The 21,827-nt window shown below is 43.5% G+C and overlaps 1 protein-coding gene across 1 annotated transcript in view; it reads right to left on the bottom strand.

Moving 5' to 3' along the window:
• Window positions 1-2,952: 2,952 nt before the first annotated feature.
• Window positions 2,953-21,827, bottom strand: part of MAT1A (methionine adenosyltransferase 1A) — a 28,727-nt gene continuing 9,852 nt past the window's right edge. The window contains exons 3-9 of the mRNA XM_030570881.1: window positions 19,859-19,981; window positions 15,519-15,631; window positions 10,816-10,959; window positions 9,820-10,038; window positions 5,879-6,061; window positions 5,209-5,342; window positions 2,953-4,534 (exon numbers count right to left, since the gene is read on the bottom strand). Of these exons, the coding sequence (XP_030426741.1) occupies window positions 4,429-4,534; window positions 5,209-5,342; window positions 5,879-6,061; window positions 9,820-10,038; window positions 10,816-10,959; window positions 15,519-15,631; window positions 19,859-19,981 (1,022 nt within the window). The 3' untranslated portion in view covers window positions 2,953-4,428. The remainder of the gene's footprint in view (window positions 4,535-5,208; window positions 5,343-5,878; window positions 6,062-9,819; window positions 10,039-10,815; window positions 10,960-15,518; window positions 15,632-19,858; window positions 19,982-21,827) is intronic.

Genomic DNA, 21,827 nt, shown 5'->3' with positions numbered 1-21,827 from the left:
AGATGAAAGAATCACGCTTCTCATGGTTAGTTGTTATTCCCATTCCATATTTAAATAACAGTAAAAAGAAGCATGGGCATACAAAGTAGCCACTATTATAAAGTTTAAGTTCCACAGACAGACAGGAAAGCCAAAACTAAATCACAGTCTCCAACTGTGCTGAACACAATTTTCTCCTGTCTTACTAGCAGTTTAAATTCCTTCTCTCGCTATTTGTGGTGGGACCCCCTGCTGACAAGTGACCTTAGCAACAGGTCAGTTTCGCACATACTGGACTTCAGTGTGTTCTTGAATCACACATTTAAAAGCAGTAGTGATAGGATATGCAAAAGAACAAAAGGAAATTACTAAATGCAATTTAAAGACCCATTTTCTAACATGCTTATAAATTTTTTTTCATGCAAACCCTGCTAGGTAAAATATATAATTGGCTCAGTGTTTTTATGTACCCAACATAAAATCCTTAGCAATTTTTATTTCTAATGGGCGTCCCTTGCCGAGAACTGTTGCTACCATTTCCTATGAAGCAGCTTGAGGTGATCATGATAAGATCATGACATTTTTATATGAGGATCAGCAATTTTTTTTATGTATATTGAGTTTTCTAGGATTGAGTGCAGTGTTCTTTGTTGTTGGTGGCTTACTCCCTCTCCCAATAGTGATATAAATCGTTAAGGTCCTAAGCCAATGCTCAATGAAGGCAGTGGAAAGATCATCACTGCAGGCTAGGCTGCCTGTGGACTCCTGGTGGAGCTCCTGACTGAAGAATAGTTGTAGAACTGCAATCTATTTTTGCATACTAATCCTGAGGCAAATAGAACAAGTCACTTGATTGTTATTAATAACCTCTATCTATTAGTAACTGTCTATCCTTGGATGCAATGTAGGCAGATAAAGGTTCATTAGGTAGTCTTTGAAAAACTATAGCATTTTCTTTTTTTCTGTAAAAACTTAGCAGCAAAGCATGTCTTTTATTTACCAACAAGAGTTATTTTGCAACAATTGGCCTTGTGGGCTCCTGTGTTCCTTAGTATGGAAATCAATGATAGTAGGACCAGACCTTGTAATGCAGTGGATCACCTTGTATTGCACTGCTAGGGTAATCTAGCCTTACAATGGCAAAATCATCCAGGGAAGATCAACCAAGGGTAAAGATGGTCCCCCTACAGCAGAACCTATGTAGGGGCTCTTATGCCACTCACCCTCGCTGCTGCCAGCATAGCAGGGAAGAGAGGTAGTGGCTGGAGGAAAAGGAACACAGCCAGGGTGCTCTCGTGCTACTGTAACACCAACTGACCCTGGTCGTCAGCAAGCAGGACCCAACCTTGGGCCTCTGCAGCTTAGTGCATGAGCCAAAAGCCAACTGGCTGTAGAGCAGACTCATTAATCCCTTTCTCTCTAAGTAGTCCCAGTGCCTCTAGATGGGACAGAACACCACACCCAGAAGGTGTGTGGGTTACATTACCACAATGCATAGCCTGGTTTTGGACCCTCAGGGCCATTTGCAGATAGCATAAGTTAAAGCAGCCCATGGGCTGTTCCAACCCAGGACAGGGAATAGCCTTTACAGAGTTGCAACATAACCAGCCCTAGCCCCTAACACTCAGTCTGAGTTCTTTTTATCCTGGGCCTTAGATGTAGCCATAGGGCTGCTGAAGCTCAAATTATGCCATCAAATTCACTTGTGTGAGCTCATGGTCTTCAAATGATGCCCTCAGGTACACCTGTGTAGCCCTATTAGTTCTGAAAGGGTTTTTACAGGTGGCAGTGAGAGTGTAATATGAAGGCAATGGAGCGCACAGGTGTATTCTAAGGTGTCATTTGGCCTCTCTTACTAGTGATGATGATGCATGAGGTTGAAAGAAATGAGCTTGCCTCTCTGAGCCTAGGCAGAATTTTGTGAGCTAGCAGTTACCAATAACAATTTAATTTACAAACTGTGCAAATCTGATCTGGAAATTAGTGAGTCAGAATGACTAAAGAACCCCACTATGCCTTTTTTTGGCCAAATGACTCTTTTACGTGCAGTTGCACTTTGATATTTTCCTACCAAAGAGAAAGCATTTGTGAGGCTAAAGGACACAGATTAATGTTCTAATTCCTTTTTTCTGAAGATATGGGTTCCAAGCCACATACAGAAAAACAAATAATTTTAGGGTGTTTTTTTTTTCCCATTCTAGCTGGTTATATTGCACGGTCTAGCACAGATGCTGAAGAGGAGAGGCTTGTTCCTTGAATAGGAAGGAGGCACACTGAATTTGAGATGCACTGAAAGGGGAGAAGTTTGCACAATATCTGGCTAAATCATGCCTACTGTTAGCCAGTGCTATTAGTTCTTTATTTTAATGATCACCAAACTTAAACACACAGCAATGAGTCAGATTATTCCAACTGCTCCCATTTTCAGAACAAGTCAGGAGACAGTGTGCAAAGAAACTGCTTTCTCCTGGAGCAAAATTTCTCCAAAGCAGAAATCCCATACAAGGGCCACCTTAACCCTTATGTGAACTTCGAGTGGCATTTTTGGTCAACCCCTGCAGCAGCATTAATTTCACTCTTAGTGCCTACTACATCAGCATGAAATGGTGACAGAAGACCACAGCCCAGTTTCACTGAAGTCAATAAGAAAACCCACCTATGACTCCAATATAACCAAGACTGGCCTGAAGTCCTTTGCAGAAATGGACTAATCCCATTTCCTTTCACTCACACTTTAAGGCCTCGTCCAGACTAGGGGAGGAAAATCGATCTTAGATACGCAACTTCAGCTACGTGAATAACGTAGCTGAAGTCGAATATCTAAGATCGAATTACTCACCCGTCCAGATGGCGCGGGATCGATGTCCACGGCTCTCCGTGTCGATTCCGGAACTCCGTTCGGGTTGATGGAGTTCCGGAATCGATGTAAGCGCGCTCGGGGATCGATATATCGCGTCTAGACTAGACGCGATATATCGATCCCCGAGCAATCGATTTTAACCCGCCGATACGGCGGGATAGTCTGGACGTGGGCTAAGACAACACAGTATGTGTGTACACAAACGACACGCTCTCCCTCAGCCAGCTATTGCCTGGATCACAGAAATCTCCCCCCCCCCCACCATCTACAATTTGTAATTAGAGCTGCTAAAGTAAATAGCAGTTGGTTACTTTTAACCTTGGGAAGTAACATATACACAACTCAAGCTATTCTGGAACATTGCCTGGAGCCAAGTGTTTTCTCCGGATGTTAGACTTGTAAACCTACGATGGGTAATAATGCCATCTAGAGGATTACTCAATCACTGTCTTTCAGTTAAAGATGCTGTCAAATTTGGTAGATCCAAATTTTAACATATCAGGACCCTTTTATTTTTATTTTTATTGTGTTCCGGTTATTTCTGAGTTCATATTTTGTCCCCAAATAGGGTTCAATGTCAAAAAACAAAGCTTTGAGCCTACCACTAGTGAGTAATGCTCCAAAGCAAACCAATGTGTGCATAAAAATAACCGATGGCACATTTCAGTGAAGAAACAGATTTCAGTGTCATTCTCCCAAAGGGCTGTTGTTATAAACACCAGTGGGAGAAAAATAACTCTACAAATTGTGGATAATACCTTGACATCATGCCTTTAAAAACCTATTAAAATAGGGTACTAACAGCACTCTGCTCTACAGTGTTTAAAAGCACTGTCGCTACTAGGCAGTGTTCATATTAGCACAATCCAAGAGAAGTCAATGGAGCTCTCATGTGTATATGTTGGGATGAGCCACTGACTCCAAAATTTGATGTGCTAATATGTAAACACACAGAAAAGCAGCACTTATAAGTACATAGTAGCTAAAAGAAAGTTTGAGTCACCAAATCACAGCTGACTGGAACATTGTGGTAAGCAGAGATAACTAGTGAAGGAAGTCTAAGCACCTAACAACATCCTTTAAAGGAGCAGCTATGTTGCAGTTACATGATAACGAACCCCCTCCAAGCAAAATTCAATACGCAATACCAGCTCCTACATGAAAACTGTCCCCCACAAATTTCCTAGTGTTCAGTCAGGGTGAGGAGACCTATTGCTCCTTAGCTAGAATGATGATGGATACCTTTTCTTTTGAATGCAAGATCACACTGTAACAGAGTTAAGGCCCAAACGTTGGTTTGTATGTTCTAGTCAGATTTTGCCTTTGTTAGTGGAGCCAACATAGCAGCAGTAAAATCAACTGTATTTTGTCTTCTTGTGATGATAAAAAAAAACAGACTCTGCCTTTGGTGTTTTTGACAATGAAATAGGATAGGATTGAGAGTAAGAATTAATTCTCATGAGAATATCCTGTCCTTTTAAAATCTGAAATTCCTTGAGCTGGATAAAGAGTAGTCAGTGCTGATTTTTGCCAACATCTTATTGACTAGTGGAATCTTCTTCACTTCTGCTTTAGGGATGGACCCATTATTATTGAAACACAAGTTTCTTAGGCACCTCCCATGAAAATTCATTTCTTCCAAAGTGACCATAACAGGCAGTCTTCTGATAAATTGGCTTCTTTAAATCCAAATCCCTTAGTGTTCAAGAAAAAAAAAAAGAAAATAGTTTAGTCTAAAGTGTAACACTATAAATCACTGTTTAAAGTTAGTTCCTCCTTTCAGTCCACTTACTGGACTGAATTTTGGAAGTGCAAACTTGTTCTATGGAATAATGACCATGAAAGTGTCTATAAGGATTAGTCTGAAGCCTTTTGGGGCCAGACTCAAAACCCATTGAAGTTCATGACATTTTGACCCAATTTTCAATCAAATATTTATGAAAAACAGTCTAAATTGCTCAAACGGCTCTAGTAAAAATGAAGTAACATCACTGTGAGCCAAAACTATTTCAACGTCACATACTACAGAACACACACATGTAGCTGTACTAACCCCTACGCAGAGCCAAATTCTGAGAGGGGACGAGTAGCTGCTGAGAACACAAAACTCCAGCTGAAACCACTGGGAGTTATATCTGGCTTCTTATAAGATCTGGAATATTGTTAGGTCCAGAAATAGTTACAGTTTGCGTACACAGGTGAAACATCTTTTTTGTACTATAGAGACCCATACTATATTAGGACAAGAGGTTGGACAGGCTTATTTAATAGACCTTTTTCTTCTGTAACCTCTCTACTTCTTTGAGAAGAGTTCCAGGAGGTGTTCACTCTGACTGTTCCATATGTGTGTGCTCCTGCAACATGCTTACCTGACAATGACTCCAGGTCGAAGATCAAAGTTCTTGTGCACAATGTCCAGTAGCTCTTTCTCTGTTTTCTGGGAAGTTCCATAAGTGAACAGTGAAATGGAGAGAGGTTGAGCCACTCCAATGGCATAAGAAACCTTCGGCAGACAAAAGCATTAGTTAGAAAACAAGGATGGAGCCTCATATGGCCAGCAGAGCATGTGACAGGGCAATGTAGTATCAGAACACCCTCCTCCAGTACAGCAAGAAGAACCCCTAAGGGGGATAGTTAATACCAGAAGACTGATGGATCCAGAATATCCAGAATAACCTCCAGTAAAATGTAAAAACTATCCAAAAAGTCCAGACCTGAGGAAGCTACTATGCTGAAAGCCCCAGTGACTATGATCTTGAACTAGGTAGAACAAGATCTTTCTTCTTATCTTCCTTTTAAACTCAGTCCAGCTCCAAGCTAAGCTTCCAAATTCCCATAAATTTCTGATTTCTCCCCACCTGTGCTATCACAGATATAATCAAGCCAAGTATAGCTTGAGAAGTGCTGGCCACCTCACCAGCTCTCTCCCTCACAAACCCGTTTCTCTAAGGCACATTTTTCAGGGAAAAGGTAAAAATGAAGTGTTTTTAAAATAAACTTTAAAAAGCAAAAATCAATAAGATTCAAAATGGAACATACTTGAACCAGAACACGATGACACAGCCCAGCTTTCACCAAAGACTTGGCCACCCAGCGGGCTGCATATGCTGCCGACCGGTCCACCTTTGTATAATCTTTGCCTGAAAAGGCACCACCTCCATGGGCTCCCCATCCTCCATAAGTGTCCACAATGATCTTTCGACCAGTAACGCCAGCATCACCCTGTGATATTCAAACAAGCGTCACCTCTCGTGCTTTTATTAGCTAATAGCTTTTTGTGAAAAAAGAATTCCACTATTTCACTATCATTTTATTATACTGTCTCCAAGGAACATTTAAAATGTCTGATGAATACAGTAATTTCCTCACAGACAAAAAGACTTCCAGAAAGCAAGACAGTGACTTGTGCATTCTCGAGGTCCAATTGTAGCAATGAACTTATCTCACTGAATTACCATAACAGTGGCTATGTAAGTTCTTTTAGGGCCAGATTCCAAGCACACTAGAATTCATGGAAAACTCCCACTGATTTCACTGAGCTTTGGATCAAGACATTAATGAGGAGCATTTAGCAGTCAGGCAAAGAGGTTGCAAGATGGCTATTTCTGCCAGCACTATTTCCTAATGCCTTTTTCAAAGGCAATTATTATAAGCTTTCTTAGCTGCCACCAGATTCCAAATATCTGCTTTAAAAAATGTCTTTTATACTGGAACCATACTGAAAAAAAGATGCATTTATTTGAAGATAAAAGTTCCATTGACGTCAAGAGGAGTTTTTCCATTGACTTAATGGAAGCAGAATCAGGCTCTATTGCTTTGGATAAGATCTAAAGCTGGGTGAATAATTCACAGTAAATACTGCACTTGATTTCCTCATACATGTTCACAATTTAAAATGAACCAACTCACTTTCAGGTGGTTTTATTTTTACTCTAGGGATATGTTGGTATTGTTATTAATAATAATGTGTGTCATGGCAGCACCCACGGGTCTTAGTCAGGACTGAGTTCACATTATCCTGGGTGCTGTACAGATATACAGGAAAACATAGTTCTTGCCCCAAAGTGTTCACAGTCTAATTTAAGCAGCAAAGAATCCTGTGGCACCTTATAGACTAACAGACGTTTTGGAGCATGAGCTTTCGTGGGTGATCTGAGCATGCATCTGAAGAAGTGGGTATTCACCCACGAAAGCTCATGCTCCAAAACGTCTGTTAGTCTATAAGGTGCCACAGGATTCTTTGCTGCTTTTACAGATCCAGACTAACACGGCTACCCCTCTGATACTAGTCTAATTTAAGATGAGATGCAACAAATGGGAGTGTAAGAGATAAATGGGGAAGGAGGAAGAGGCTAACAGTGACAGGAATATGAGGCTATCTAAACTAGTTATGCACATGACTTGAGGTTCTTAGTCATGATTATGATGTATATTAATGAGCAAATAAAACAGACATCCCCACTGTCCATCTACACAGCTACCTTGATCACCACTGCTTACAGCGAGTAGTTGATATTCTTATTCAAGACATGTTGGTTATTTACAACTCATCATTAAGGCCCATGGGATTCTTACTGCTCCCAGATTTGGTGAGTGCTTAAGTATTTCCCGAGTGAGTATTAGCATGGGCAAATTTAAAAATAGAGTTTGTATTTTTGTGTGTGAACTTTGACATTCTCTTTATTGAGAATTCAGGCCAGTAAAACTCAATCACTGGACTATTTGCAGATAGGAAATATAAATGGGGAGCCGAAGCTTTACTTAGAAAGATTGAGCAAATATTTACAGAAAATCTGTGGCAGTGTTTGCCCAGTTCTACAAAGAAATTTCTGAATGATGGAAAATGGAACTGTAGTTATCTGAGCTTGAATATAAACTCTCTCGCCCAGGAATCTTCTGTTTGATCCTGTAGTGCATTCAGAATTTTGGGTTAGAGTGGGAATGATTGGGATGTCATGAACTTGCATTATTATGACTTAACTGAAAGATCAAATAAGAGAGTATGAGATGTGCAAATGAGAGACAGTGTATTCAAGCACAGACTTCTTTTAAGGCGATAAAAAGAGGTCACATCTATTTGTAAATGTTACACAGTGTAGAGTATTGCTTTAAAAGGGCGTTGTAATGTAATCAAGGAGCCACTAGGTGCTGCTGCTGTTGGGAAAATGGTGTTTAGAAGTTTCATTAAAACTTGGCATTCATCACAGCTCTTAAATTGCCAGGGCCAACATGCAAGTCATCATTAGCCTTGAACATGTGAGGCAGAGAGCCCAAATGAGGTAAGCAACATAGACATTGCAGAGTCAACGTTAACAGTTTGTTTCCCTATAAGCCTGCCATCCATAGCTATCCATTTCTAGTTTTGTTGCCACTTCCTTTTTTGTGCGGTTCTGTCTATGAAAGGGTAGAGAACAGAGTAAGACATAGAAGTAGTAGCATTATAGCTGTATTGGTCCCAGGAGATGAAGAAGAAGAGCTCAGTGTAGCTCAAAAGCTTGTCTCTGGCACCAACAGAAGATGGTCCAATAAAATATATTACCTCACCCACCTTGTCTCTCTAACCGGAGAAAGTAGTCATTTAAGTTGGTTGCCACAATGAGCTGCAGATTAATATTTACAGGGCCAATACTTGTCAATACTGATGGTGCCTGTTAGACTGTTAATACTGCACAGCTTGTTTTATTAGTCATACTATTAACTGATCACTTCTAGTCCACATTTCTAGTATAGATTATAGTACAATGATGAACTAACTTTAGCAACATGCCTTATACCATAATATCTAAGCACCAGTACATTGGAGTAACAGCCCCCTAGAAATACCTGAGAACTTTATTAAAACCTAATGAATTTCAACAATGAAAGAGAAGTAGGTCTGTTTAGGATAGACTGAAAATTGCCCCTACAGTCAGTAGTGTCTCTGGTAAGAGGCTATGGTGCTGGCCTAGTTATGCAAGGAAGCATTGTAGGGGGAAGCAGAACAAACAATGGCCTAGAACAGGGGTAGGCAACCTATGGCACAGGTGCTGAAGGCAGCACGCGAGCTGATTTTCAGTGGCACTCACACTGCCTGGGTCCTGGCCACCGGTCGGGGGGGTGGGGGGGTGGGAGGTGGCGGGCTCTACACTTTAATTTAATTTTGAATGAAGCTTCTTAAACGTTTTAAAACCTTATTTACTTTATATACAACAATAGTTTAGTTATATATTAGAGACTTGTAGAAAGAGACCTGCTAAAAACATTAAAATTTATTACTGGCACGTGAGACCTTAAATTAGAGTGAATAAATGAAGACTTGGCACACCACTTCTGAAAGGTTGCTGATCCCTGGCCTAGGAGGATGTTTTTCCACAAAATCTGGACTAAAGGCAGTGAAGTAGATGGCAATTTTGCCATTGACTTCGATGAATGCCACATCAAGCTCTAAATCCTGGCTCCTAAGCCTTAACGAGGCAAAGCTCTCCCTCCCGTTCTCCTCTTGGACAAACCTGGCTACGGTCTGATTTTCAGAGGTGCTAAGCACCTGCAGCTCTTATTTATTTCAACTACAGTTGTGTGTCCCAAGCACCTCTGAAAAGCAACAGCTGCTAAATGTTTGGCTGTCCCATTTACTTCACTGAGTGTTTTACCTGAGAAAGGACTGAGGGCCTGATCTTGTGAGATGCTAAACTCAATGCTAAACTCCACCTGGACACTGGATATGCAAAGCAGGACTTGGCCCAACTTGCTTATATGTATATGACATAACCATGCCTTCAGAGGTTTCTTTGGTATCCAGTGCATTAAGGGTGGTCTGGCTTCCATGTAAACTAGTGGTGAAACTCCCATTGGCTCCAATGGTGCAGGAGAGGTGTCTTAACATATGTTTAGTCTGTGCCCTTCTGTTAAAAAATACAGGCTGAGGATACAAGTTAATCTGTAGAACAACATGATGGAAAAAGGCAAATTGGCAGAAGGATCAAAAGAATAACACAACACACCTGTGGCCCTCCAATGACAAAACGACCACTGGGCTGAAGGTGATAAATTGTTTTCTCATCCAAGTATTTGGCAGGAACAACAGGTTTAATCACACAGTCTCTCAGGGTTTTGCGCATGTACTCCAGTGAGATGGTTTCATCATGCTGCACAGATATCACAATGGTGTGAACACGGACGGGGATGACGGCTCCATTTTTCTGGGTATACTGAACAGTGACCTGAATGTGAACGAGGGGGTAAAAGAAACATCTGTATGATACATTACCATATTGTATAGATACACCACACCAGGCAGTACAACAACAGATGCACAGGAAGATGCCTGTGGCAATAAAGTATGAGGAGACAACTGTTTAATGAGTGTGAGGAACAAGGGTATGGTTTTCATGTTTGCTAAATCCATTGGTGAGCAAAGATAATCCAAATTCAGAAGGCTCATGTAAAAAGCAAAATAAATATTTTACCTCTGTGCACCACGCACTCTCCAGTGACACCCTTAGCAAAACATACTAGGACTGGGATTTTCAAAGGAGCTAGATCAATTAGACTCAAATCCTTCAGTGAAAACCACAGCCTTAATTGCCCTTTAGATTTCCTGACACCCAGCTCCTCGTACTCAAGGGGTAAATATTTCTTCAGTGCTATGCAGTGTCATGTGTCAGACATCCAGGTGCATGCTAACAGTTTTTGCGACACTAAGGAGATTGCATATAAAGCAGTTCCTCTGCTCAGCATACAATCAGTAGGAAGCTGAAGTCAGCCTGTGTGTTATAATGTGGAAATCCTGGATTATCCACTTAAAACGACATTCTGAACTGAACACAGCAGTAATTAAATAGTGGAAAAAGAAATCCAGGATTTTCTGGGTAAAACAGTGGCTTTACTGAACCAGACAGATCATTATTAATAGCCTGCAAGTGATACAGACTTGAAAGGATTCTTTCCATGGCTCCTGTATTGAGCAGAGGAACACACTGAGTGAAGGCAATATTTACCTGTGTCTTAGAGTCAGGTCTAAGCCAAGGGAGATCACCACTGTGCCTCAGCTCTGCTAACTTGCTGTTCAATTTGTGAGCAAGGACTATAGTGAGAGGCATACATTCTTCTGTCTCATCTGTTGCATAGCCAAACATCAATCCCTGTAATGGGAGAGGAGGGATAGAATATAAATCACTGGGGCAAGCAGGGCTTTCAATCATGTTAAATTATTATAATGAACATTACATAAGTGCCTAGAGACCATGAAATCTCACCTGAGGCAAACAGGGTCCTACAATTACTTTTTATTGTTATTATTGGTGTTACATTAGCATTAGATGGTCTACACTAGTCATCTCCAAAGTGGGGTACATGCACCCCAGGCGGTGCGCAAGAGGATCCTTGGGAGTTCGCAGCAGGAAGAGCACTTTTTTCCCCCTGCTTTGTCAGTTTAGGCAGCCGTCCGAGTGGCTTTTTTTTTTTAATTTGGAAAAAAATGGTAGAACTAGCATGGCAGGGGACATGTGCTCAAAATTATTTTACTGATAGGGGCAGGGCCGGCGCTTTCATTTAGGTGGCCTAGGCAATCGCCTAGAGCGCCAGGATTATTGGTGGGCGGCGTTTTGCTGGAGAGGGCGGCAGGTGGCTCTGGTAGACCTACCACAGTCATGCCTGCGGAGGGTCTGCTGGTCCACAGCTCTGGTGGGGCTACCGCAGTCGTGCCTGCGGACGGTTGGCTGCTCGCGTGGCTCCGGTGGACCTCCCACAGGCACGACTGCGGCAGCTCCACCAGAGCCACGGAGCAGCCGACCGTCCGCAGCCACGACTGCGGCAGCTCCACCAGAGCCGCAGGACAGCAAAATTGCCGTGTGCCTAGGGCGCTACAACCCCTAGCGCCGGTCCTGGATAGGGGTGTGTTATAACCTTATTCCCAGATTTGGACCTTAGTGTCCGAAATATGGGGGTTAGCATGGAAACCTCCAAGCTTAGTTACCAGCTTGGACCTGGTACTTGCTGCCACCACCCAAAAAATTAGAGTGTTTTGGGGCACTCTGGTCCCCTGAAAAACCTTCCCTGGGGACCCCAAGACCCAAATCCCTTGAGTCTCACAACAAAGGGAAATAATCCTTTTTCCCTTCCCCCCTCCAGATGCTCCTGGAGAGATACACAGACACAAGCTCTGTGAATCCAAACCGAGGGACTTGCCCTCTCCGTTTCCAATCCTGGAAACAAAAAGTACTTTCCTATTCCCCCAGAGGGAATGCAAAATCAGGCTAGCCAATTCAACACACACCCATCTCCCCTGACTTCTTCCTCCCACCAATTCCCTGGTGAGTACAGACTCAATTTCCCTGAAGTAAAGAAAAACTCCAACAGGTCTTAAAAGAAAGCTTTATATAAAAAGAAAGAAAAAATACAAATGATCTCTCTGTATTAAGATAACACAATACAGGGCAATTTCTTAAAAGAATATTGAATAAACAGCCTTATTCAAAAAGAATACAAATCAAAGCCCTCCAGCACTTATATTCATGCAAATACCAAAGAAAAGAAACCATATAACTTACTATCTGATCTCTTTGTCCTTACACTTAGAAACAGAAGATTAGAAAATAGAACTACTTCTCCAAAGCTCAGAGACAGCAGGCAGACAGAAACAAAAGACTCAGACACACAATTCCCTCCACCCAAAGTTGAAAAAATCCGGTTTCCTGATTGGTTCTCTGGTCAGGTGTTTCAGGTGAAAGAGACATTAACCCTTAGCTATCTGTTTATGACAGGGTGTGCGATCAAAAAAGTTTGGAGACCACTGGTCTACACTGCCAAGTTTTTTTGCCAAAAGGCAACTTTTGGTGATGAAACAGCAGAGGTGTACAGACTGCAAAGCCACTTTGTGACAAAACTCCTCAGTTGCAGTGCTGTAATAAAACCACTTTGATGAGAGTGATAAGGCTTTTTGCACTAATGTTTTATCGCCAAAGTGCTAGTGTAAACACCTGGCTTACTTTTATCGATGTAATTGGCCTCCAGAGATGCCCCACAATGCCTCTAGTGACTGCTCTGCTTATGCATGCATGTGCCCCTCCCCTTTCAAAGTTCCGTTCTGATAGCCTGCACGTTGTGCTGCTCTGGGAAACAGAGCAAATTTTTAATGTGGCTGGAATGCTCCTGCTGTCTCCCACACTAAGAACACAGAGGCTGACAGAGGTGGATGTAAGAGAGAGAGACTTTATGCGGTGCAAAGCCAGGGAGGGAGGTGGGGGCTGATGTCAGAGTTTGCCCCTCTCCCAGGACAGATTGCTTTCAGCTGGCTGAATTTAGGAGACAGCATGCTGACACACTCATTCTGCCCCCCCCCCGCCTCCGAAACACACACTGTCTCTTCCTCTCACCCCATACACATGTGTCCTGTCTCACACTCTCTCTCCTACACTTCAGCTGGAAAGTGGCTGGCAATCTAGTAGGATGCCCATGGAATGATGGGATTGAGAAATCTGCATCATGTGATGCTGTACCTGCCCCATGAGGCATTGCAAACCCTTCCCAAACCACCCTGCAGCCAGTTGCACAGTGGGATTGCTACCCACAGTGCACTGCTCTCTGTCGTTGCAAGAGCTGCTAGTGTGGATGCACTTCAGCAACACAAGGAGCAGTGTGGACAGGCAATAGTGGTTTAATTAAAGTGTTTTAATAAAAGTGGTATAACTTTTGGCAAAAAAAACAACAACAACAACAACAACCTTGGCAGTGTAGACATAGCGTTAGAGGCTTCAATTGAGATTGGGCCTCCACTGTGCTAGGCACTCCCTAAACACATAATCAGAGACAGTCCCTGCCCCAATAGTTTCCAGTTTTCATTAAACCATTTTCACTGTTTGGCTGAGAAGTCTGACAGAACCTGAAACTTTTCTGTGGCAATTTGTGTTTTATTAAACAGCTTGGATGGAAAATTTTCAACCCACCCTATTGGCAAGAACTATACTCAGATAATTAGAGTGATTTATCTAAATGCAAAAGTGTCCAGGCATATTTTGGACCCAGGCCTTGCTTCTCTTAGGCAGAACTTCACAATGAGTAAGGTGGCCTGGATAGGGTTAGAAATAGGGCTTGGGCTGATGCTTGTCCGTGTTTTCCCAGGATCACCCCTTTTTTTGCAGTAGCTGTCCTCAGAAATCCATAACTGTGCTCAGTATACACTGCAAGCTGCCTGATTCATGGGCTCAGGACCATTCCAGATGTCCCAGTGTTTTGTATCTCAGAGGTGACAACCCTATTGAGACTTTCATTAATGAATGTTGTCACAGTATGAACAGGCCAATGCTGGGAGTTAGCAAGGATATTTCCTTGGTGTTACTGGAATGGCAGCTCATAAAAGGAATTTTTTAAATACTGCAGAGAGGAAGCATGGCCAAGTGCTTAGGACTTGGAAGACCAGAGTTCAGTTCCCTGCTGTGACCTGGTACTAGTCATTTTGTCTCAGTGCCTCAGATCCACACCGGTTATATAGGGACAATAGCACTGTCCTACCTCACAAGGGTGCTGCAAGGATAAATACCTTACAAATTTGTAAGGTGTTCTGCTCCTGCAGTAATGAGAGCCATGTAAGTACCTAAGACAGATGCATTTCTATTTGGGCCATCTGCTGATAGAAATGCATGTTAAATTACTCCTCAGGAGGATTTGGGGGTAATATTATTTTGATTCCAAGGCTCTATGATGGTTCTATTACAACTCTCAACAACATTACCAAAAACTAGATATTACTGCTAATGAGAACCACTATAAATGTTAAACACGCATTCATATTGGCGTCAGTTGAAGCTGCAGAATTTTTATGCTCTTGGAGAGAAACTGTAATCATCTCCATTTGCTATTCAGCACACAGAAATATGACTTGGACAGTCTTAAATATGTGGAATGCCAGTTATACTAAAACTGATCCGTGCTTCTGGGAAATAAGTGAGAGTTACAAAAGTTCAGGCAGAATTGCCTTCATTTTACAAACACTGCCATCCTGCTTATACTTGAAACGCTAACAAAGAACACCTCTTTACAACTTCAATGCTCCAAAGTTATGTAAACATGGCACGATCTTATATGATTTTGTTTATTATTTATTTACTTAATCTTACTAGGCAAGTCCTGCTGCCAAAGGAAATATTTGATTAATCTAACCCTGCTAAGACAGAACTAGAAGCATACTTGAAAAAGCTAACTTTGCTAAGCGTTAGGGCCCAGATCCTTAGCTTCAACAGTCCTTGACTTCAACAAAGCCATGACAATATAGATCAGCAGAGCATCTCCTGTATGGTCTACTGAGTGGGCAAAAACTGTCCTTGGTGTAACTCCACTGAAGTCAAAGAAGTTACACCAGTGATTAATTTTGCCCTGTGTGTCCCATGGGAGCTCCATCAATGTGTTCACACAAATATGCATTTTATTCTGTGTTAGCACAGGATGAGATTGGGCAAATTCTCATGAACTGTTTTGATTTAGAAAATATGACAATGGGATGGGTAAACCCTCACTTTCTAACCCTTACCTTTTCAGAAGAAATGTTTTCATTTTAAGGCGAGACAGTGATGCTCTCTCTCCTAGCACTGGCAGTAAACGGAGCTGGGGGCGTACTAGTGGGCTGCCCTAATGAGCTGATAGGATGATTGTAGAGTGTGTTTTTATTTTACTATTGTTTTTGTAAACAGGGATGACTTTTAATTACCTGGTCACCAGCACCAACATCCTCTTCATTCCTGTACAGATGAACACCTTGGGCAATATCAGGTGACTGTTGTTCTAGTGCCACCAGAACATTGCAAGTCTTGTAGTCAAAGCCTGTTTAGAAGACGACACAGGAATAAATTAACTTCCTTTCACAGCAAAGCACCGCTACATGGAACCATATGCCAGAAATTCCAATCCTGCACAACTGTGCCTTCAAAACTCAGAATCTTCCTGTTATTTGCTTTTACATTTTTGTCAATGCAACAATTCTAATGTGTTCTTCTCTGTTCAATCTCACAGCAAGGTCTCATCTCTCTTAGCTGCTTGGCCATAGGCATTTAGTCTAAAGCAATGCTCAGGAAAGTCCCAAACGTGAAAAATAGGAAAATGACAAAAGAGAAAATGTATGACCACAGCTGCTATGGTCCTTGCAGAATATTATGGCAGAATTTCTCTTTTTCTTCCCTAGTTGTGTAGAAGATAATCAGTTTTTCCCTATGCTCACCTCTCCCAAAATTCCAGCTACTGACAACTGCTTACCAAATCTAGGATCAAACACCTATATATCAAGAGGACACTTGTCTGGATGCGTATATTTGAAGAACACTTCACACTCTTTCCTTTAAGTAGGCTGTGATGGGAAAGAATTCCCTAAGGGAAAAAAAGTTGTATGCAAGTCTGCCCCTTTGAGCTTTTCTCCTACAGTTTCTGTAGGGCAGGGGTTTTGAGTGGGTTCACTACAGGCAGAGCCGGCTTTAGGCCAATTCGCCTGATTCCTGGGAATCGGGCCCTGCACCTAAGAGGGCCCCACGCTTTAGGCGCCTTTTAAATTTTTTTTTTTTTTACTTACCCTGGCTGCGGTCTGCTCCGGGGTCTTCCATGGCCCCGCTCCCCTGACCAAAGCGCCAGCTGGAGCGCGACAAGCCCCATGGCCCCGCTCTCTCAGCTGCAGCGCGACAAGCCCCGCAGCCCCGCTCTCTCAGCTGGAGCTCCAGCTGGAGCGCGACAAGCCCCGCGGCCCCGGCTGGAGCTCCGGGCCCTTTAAATAGCCCCCAGAGCCCCCTTCTATCCCAGGGCTCTGGGGGCTATTTAAAGGGCCACGGCTCCAGCTGCCTCTGCTACCCCAGTCCTTTAAATAGCCGCCGGAGCCCTACCGCCCCCATGCATTCCCCAGGGCTCCCACGGCTATTTAAAAGGTCCGGGGCAGGGTAGAAGCAGGGGAGCCCCAGGCCCTTTAAATAGCCCCCATAGCCCTGGGATAGCGGGGAGCTTGGGGGCTATTTAAAGGGTCAGGGCTCCAGCTGCCTCTGCTGCACCCCCTTGTCCTGCCCACACCAGCCCCACCCCCCGCTGCCCACAGCCAGCCCCTACCAAACCCCCTGCCCACAGCCAGCCCCTACCAAACCCCCTGCCCACAGCCAGCCCCTACCAAACCCCCTGCCCTGTCTCCAGCCAACCCCTGCCACACACCACTGCCCGCACCAGCCCTGCACTGCCCACCCTGCCTCCACCCAACCCCTGCTGCACCCCGCTGCCTGAAGCCAGCCAGTCCCATACTCCTGTCTCCAGCCCTACCAACCCCCTGCTGCACCCCCCTGTGGCCCTGCCTGAAGCCAGCCAGCCCCGCACCCCTTGCCCTGCCTGCAGCCAGACCCTACCTCCAGTCAGCCCCTGCCCTGCCTCAAACCAGCCCCATGTCCACTGCTGCCCTGCAGTTCCCAGGCCAGTAACCTGCACACTTCCTTCAATGAGGGGGGCAGGAAGCAGCAGGGACCCACACATGTGCACACCCCAGGGAGTGGCGTGGACCTACACATGTGAAACGGCAGTCATTAAAAACCAATCAACAGCATATATGATGCAGTGTACATAATATACAATTTTATTATTTATATAGTTATGGAAAATAAATACATGGAAGGCTTTTTTTTTTTTTTAAACACACACACACACTTTTTTTTTTAAGTCATCCCTGCCAGGGCCCTGCTGAAAGTGTTCGAATTGGGCACCGCACTTCCTAAAGCCGGCCCTGACTAGAGGGCCCATACTGCTTTGGTGATAAGGGGGGTAAAAGGAGATTTCTACACTACTGGATCTAGTAGTATTATGTTACATAATATTCTGCCTTTGGTGCCAACTAGCAGATGTGCTTTTACAACATTCTCCCACTATTATCTCTTCAAAGTCTTGTACAAACAAGATCATATCAACCAGGAAATACTGCTTTAAAACAAAAACCACCCTTTTGTAAAACATACTTAATCTTCTTGGCAACTGTAAAACATTTGCAATATGTAAAAAATGATATGTTTATACAGATTGCAAACTGGATGTTGAAATGTATCTTGGATATAAAACACTGTTTTTTGCATCATTAATACACTTCCCAGTGCCATGAAATTTACTTTGATAGGGGAGTATCTCAAGGTAGTGACTGTCTTTTTGTACTACGCCTAGCACAAGGGTAGGCTGGACTATGATTGCAGTCCCCAGGTTCTATGGTAATACATAATAATCATTAAGTAATAAATCATGCAAATTCACAAAGTCTTCTATTTCCACTCCATCTGAACAATTTACATTAGTCTGGTTGGTCATTTGAACAACATGCAAATTGCAAGGATTTAAACTGAGAAGTAAATTCTATAGCACAAATTATCAGCCTGTAGCAAGGTGACACTCACACCGCAGCACCTCCTGCTGGTTGTCTCAGGAATTAGCTCTTGTCCAGCTCAGAGCACCCTCTGTTGGCCAGTGCCTCACCAGCCTCAGGCCCCCGTGTCCCTCCCAGACCCCGGTGCCCTTTACCTCAGTGTTCTGCCCCAGCAGTACTCCATCATGCTCTGGGTCTCCCCTCCCAGGGGAATCCCCAGCCCTCTCACGCACCTTGCCTCAGTGGCTATTGCCAGTCATCATCTAGTCCCCGCTCACTGGGGCAAAGGCCACTCACCATTGGCAAGGGGGTCAGACCAGCTGCCTCTGCCTAAGCCCAGGCTGCAGCCTCTGCAACCCCACTACCTGTTTTGGCCTTTTAGCAAAGCCTGCGGCCTGAGGATTTACCAGGCTGGAGCTCCTCTTGCCTTTCCCCAGCTCTGCTCTGCTCTGCTCTGCTCTGCTCTGCTCCCTGAGCTCCCAGGCAGCCAGGTTCTCCTCCCTCCAAGGCTGGAGAGAGAGAGACTCAGCTCCTGGCTCATAGCCCTTTTATAGGGCCAGCTGTGTAGCCCCAGTTGTGGCTGCCTTCCCAATCAGCCTATTCTTATTGGCTCTCAGCCCCAGCCCACTCCAAAGGATGGCTTTTAACCCTTTCAGGGCCAAAGCAGGATGACTGTCCCACTACACCAGCCAACATACTCCAGTTCAAAAAATATTCTAGCTGCCTTTTCCTGCTGTGTGCTTTAACCATACAGTGAATATAGCAAAGAATCCTGTGGCACCTTATAGACTAACAGACGTTTTGGAGCATGAGCTTTCGTGGGTGAATACCCACTTCGTCAGATGCATGTAGTGGAAATTTCCAGGGGCAGGTATATATATGCAGGCAAGCTAGAGATAATGAGGTGGTTCAATCAGGGAGGATGAGGCCCTGTTCTAGCAGTTGAGGTGTGAAAACCAAGGGAGGAGAAACTGGCTTTGTAATTGGCAAGCCATTCACAGTCTTTGTTTAATCCTGAGCTGATGGTGTCAAATTTGCAGATGAACTGAAGCTCAGCAGTTTCTCTTTGAAGTCTGGTCCTGAAGGTGGCTATCCTGCAGCAAAAAAAACTTCAGGGTCAGACTTCAAAGAGAAACTGCTGAGCTTCAGTTCATCTGCAAATTTGACACCGTCAGCTCAGGATTAAACAAAGACTGTGAATGGCTTGCCAATTACAAAACCAGTTTCTCCTCCCTTGGTTTTCACACCTCAACTGCTAGAACAGGGCCTCATCCTCCCTGATTGAACCACCTCATTATCTCTAGCTTGCCTGCATATATATACCTGCCCCTGGAACTTTCCACTACATGCATCTGACGAAGTGGGTGTTCACCCACGAAAGCTCATGCTCCAAAACGTCTGTTAGTCTATAAGGTGCCACAGGATTCTTTGCTGCTTTTACAGATCCAGACTAACACGGCTACCCCTCTGATACCGTACAGTGAATAGTTTCTCCTCAGTATGTGATGGAGTCAGAATGTTTCTCTCATGACAATGTTTGAGCAGCTCCTAGCCAAGACATATGAGTTGATCAGGCTTGCAGAAGCACAAGTATGCAAGTGGAGACAGACCTGTTCTGCAGCTACTCACTGACCAGCACACCATGTTGGCAAGAAACAGGATTCCTGGAATTTTTTTGCACTAACCTTTAGCTGAATCATCATAGCCGATTTGCTTAATTGTGTCTCGAACTACTCGCTGATAGTCAACAACAGCGAGGGATGTGATCTCCCCACAGAGCAGCACCATACCTGTTTTACACACTGTCTCTACAGAGAGCAGGAAGACAGAAAGAAGGAAAAGGGATAAGGGAGGGCTGGATAACTCAACATGCTATTGCAAATAACTCCGCTTCTGGCCATGGTGAATTCTAAACAGCCCCTACTGAATACAAATAATATAGGTAGTTATAACTCCCATCTCCATAGTATTAGTTCCTCACACATATGAATCCATTTATCCTCATTACACCGCTTGAGGGAGGGAATGACTAGTATGCTGGGGAAGCTGAGGCACAAAGCGATTTTGGTGACTTACTCAAGGTCATACAGGAAGTTTGGGGCAATGTAGGAACTGAATTGAGATTCCAGAACATCATTCCAGTGCCTTAACCAGAAAAACATCCTTCTACCCTGCTTATGGAGTAAGTTTGGGCCCAACAATCCACACTAATGGCCCACTGGTTTGCAACTTTGCCTCCAGATCCTCAAAGATCCAGATCCTCAAAGACCCTGTCTCCTATTCATTCCAATGTGAGTTAAGCACCATGGTTGAGGAACTGGGCCAGAGAGACAAAAACTGGTGGCTGTTTTTTCATGAATGCACAAGGCCAAGTTTGCACGAGCCCCAACTAAACTCTGTTTTGAGATCTTAAGTGGGACTTACGTGGAACACAGGCCAAATGCCAAATATCAACCTCAAGTGTAAAGGTTGAGGGGGAAATAGGTCATTTCCATCATGAAAATGATGGCATTGGCCATTTACAAATCTGAGAATTTGGAGACATTTTGCTGACTTGCACAATGAGGGTCAAATTTCAGCAGTTTCAATATGTTAAGAACAACAAATGGCAGACATAACCAAAACAGGGTTAAAACATTTTTCTTTATGATGAACTGTCAGGAAAACACCTAGAGTTGGCAATGAAAAATTTAAAGAATCTATAAAGCCAAATAAGTGTTCTTTGCTATAAATGGTCACGGGTTCTTTGGACGATAGACTGTAGTGGAATTAAATCTCTTTTCCTCTGGAATACTAATTACGTTTACAAAGTTTTCTCTACCATGGTTTGGTTATTTTAAGCTCTTGCTACAGTTCTCGAACATAATGTACTTCCAAAATTTCTTTGAGAAACAGTGTAGGGACACTGTATAATTGTTTGTTCAGATCTTTTTTGTTTTGCTGTACAGTAACTCCTCACTTAACGTTGTAGTTATGTTCTTGGAAAATGCTATTTTAAGCGAAACGATGTTAAGTGAATCCAATTTCCCCGTAAGAATTAATGTAAATGGGGGTGGTTAGGTTCCAGGGAAATATTTTACCAGAAAAAAGACTATATATATATATATATACACACACACACACACACACACACACACACACACACACACACACACACACACAGAGAACACACACACACACAGAGTATAAGTTTTAACAAACAATTTAATACTGTACACAGCAATGATGATTGTGAAGCTTGGTTGAGGTGGTGAAGTCAAGAGGGTGGAAGAGGGTGGGATATTTCCCAGGGAATGCCTTGCTGCTAAATGATGAGCTAGAACAGCTGAGCCCTCAAGGATTAACACATTGTTGTTAATGTATCCTCACACTCTACAAGGCAGCACAAATGGAGAGAGGGGAGACAGCATGGCAGACAGAGACACACACCCTGTATGTGTGAGAGAGAGATGTGCATTTCTCCTTTAAGTACACTGCCCCCCACTCTAAGTACATTGCCTTTTTAAGTAGATCAGCAAGTTCAGACAGCTCCTGCTGCCAGCATGCTCCCTCTGTCCTGAGCCCTGAGCTCCCTCTGTCCTGAGCTCCCTCTGTCATGTCCCCCTGCCCCTCTCCCCGTTCTATGGAAATGGGGTAAGCGAGGGGCAGGAGCAG

The sequence above is a fragment of the Gopherus evgoodei genome, chromosome 7 (genome assembly GCF_007399415.2).
Source record: "Gopherus evgoodei ecotype Sinaloan lineage chromosome 7, rGopEvg1_v1.p, whole genome shotgun sequence".
NCBI classification, from domain to species: domain Eukaryota; kingdom Metazoa; phylum Chordata; order Testudines; family Testudinidae; genus Gopherus; species Gopherus evgoodei.
The sequence above is the reverse complement of the archived record's forward strand: the minus strand, read 5'-3'. Positions and strand labels throughout refer to the sequence as shown.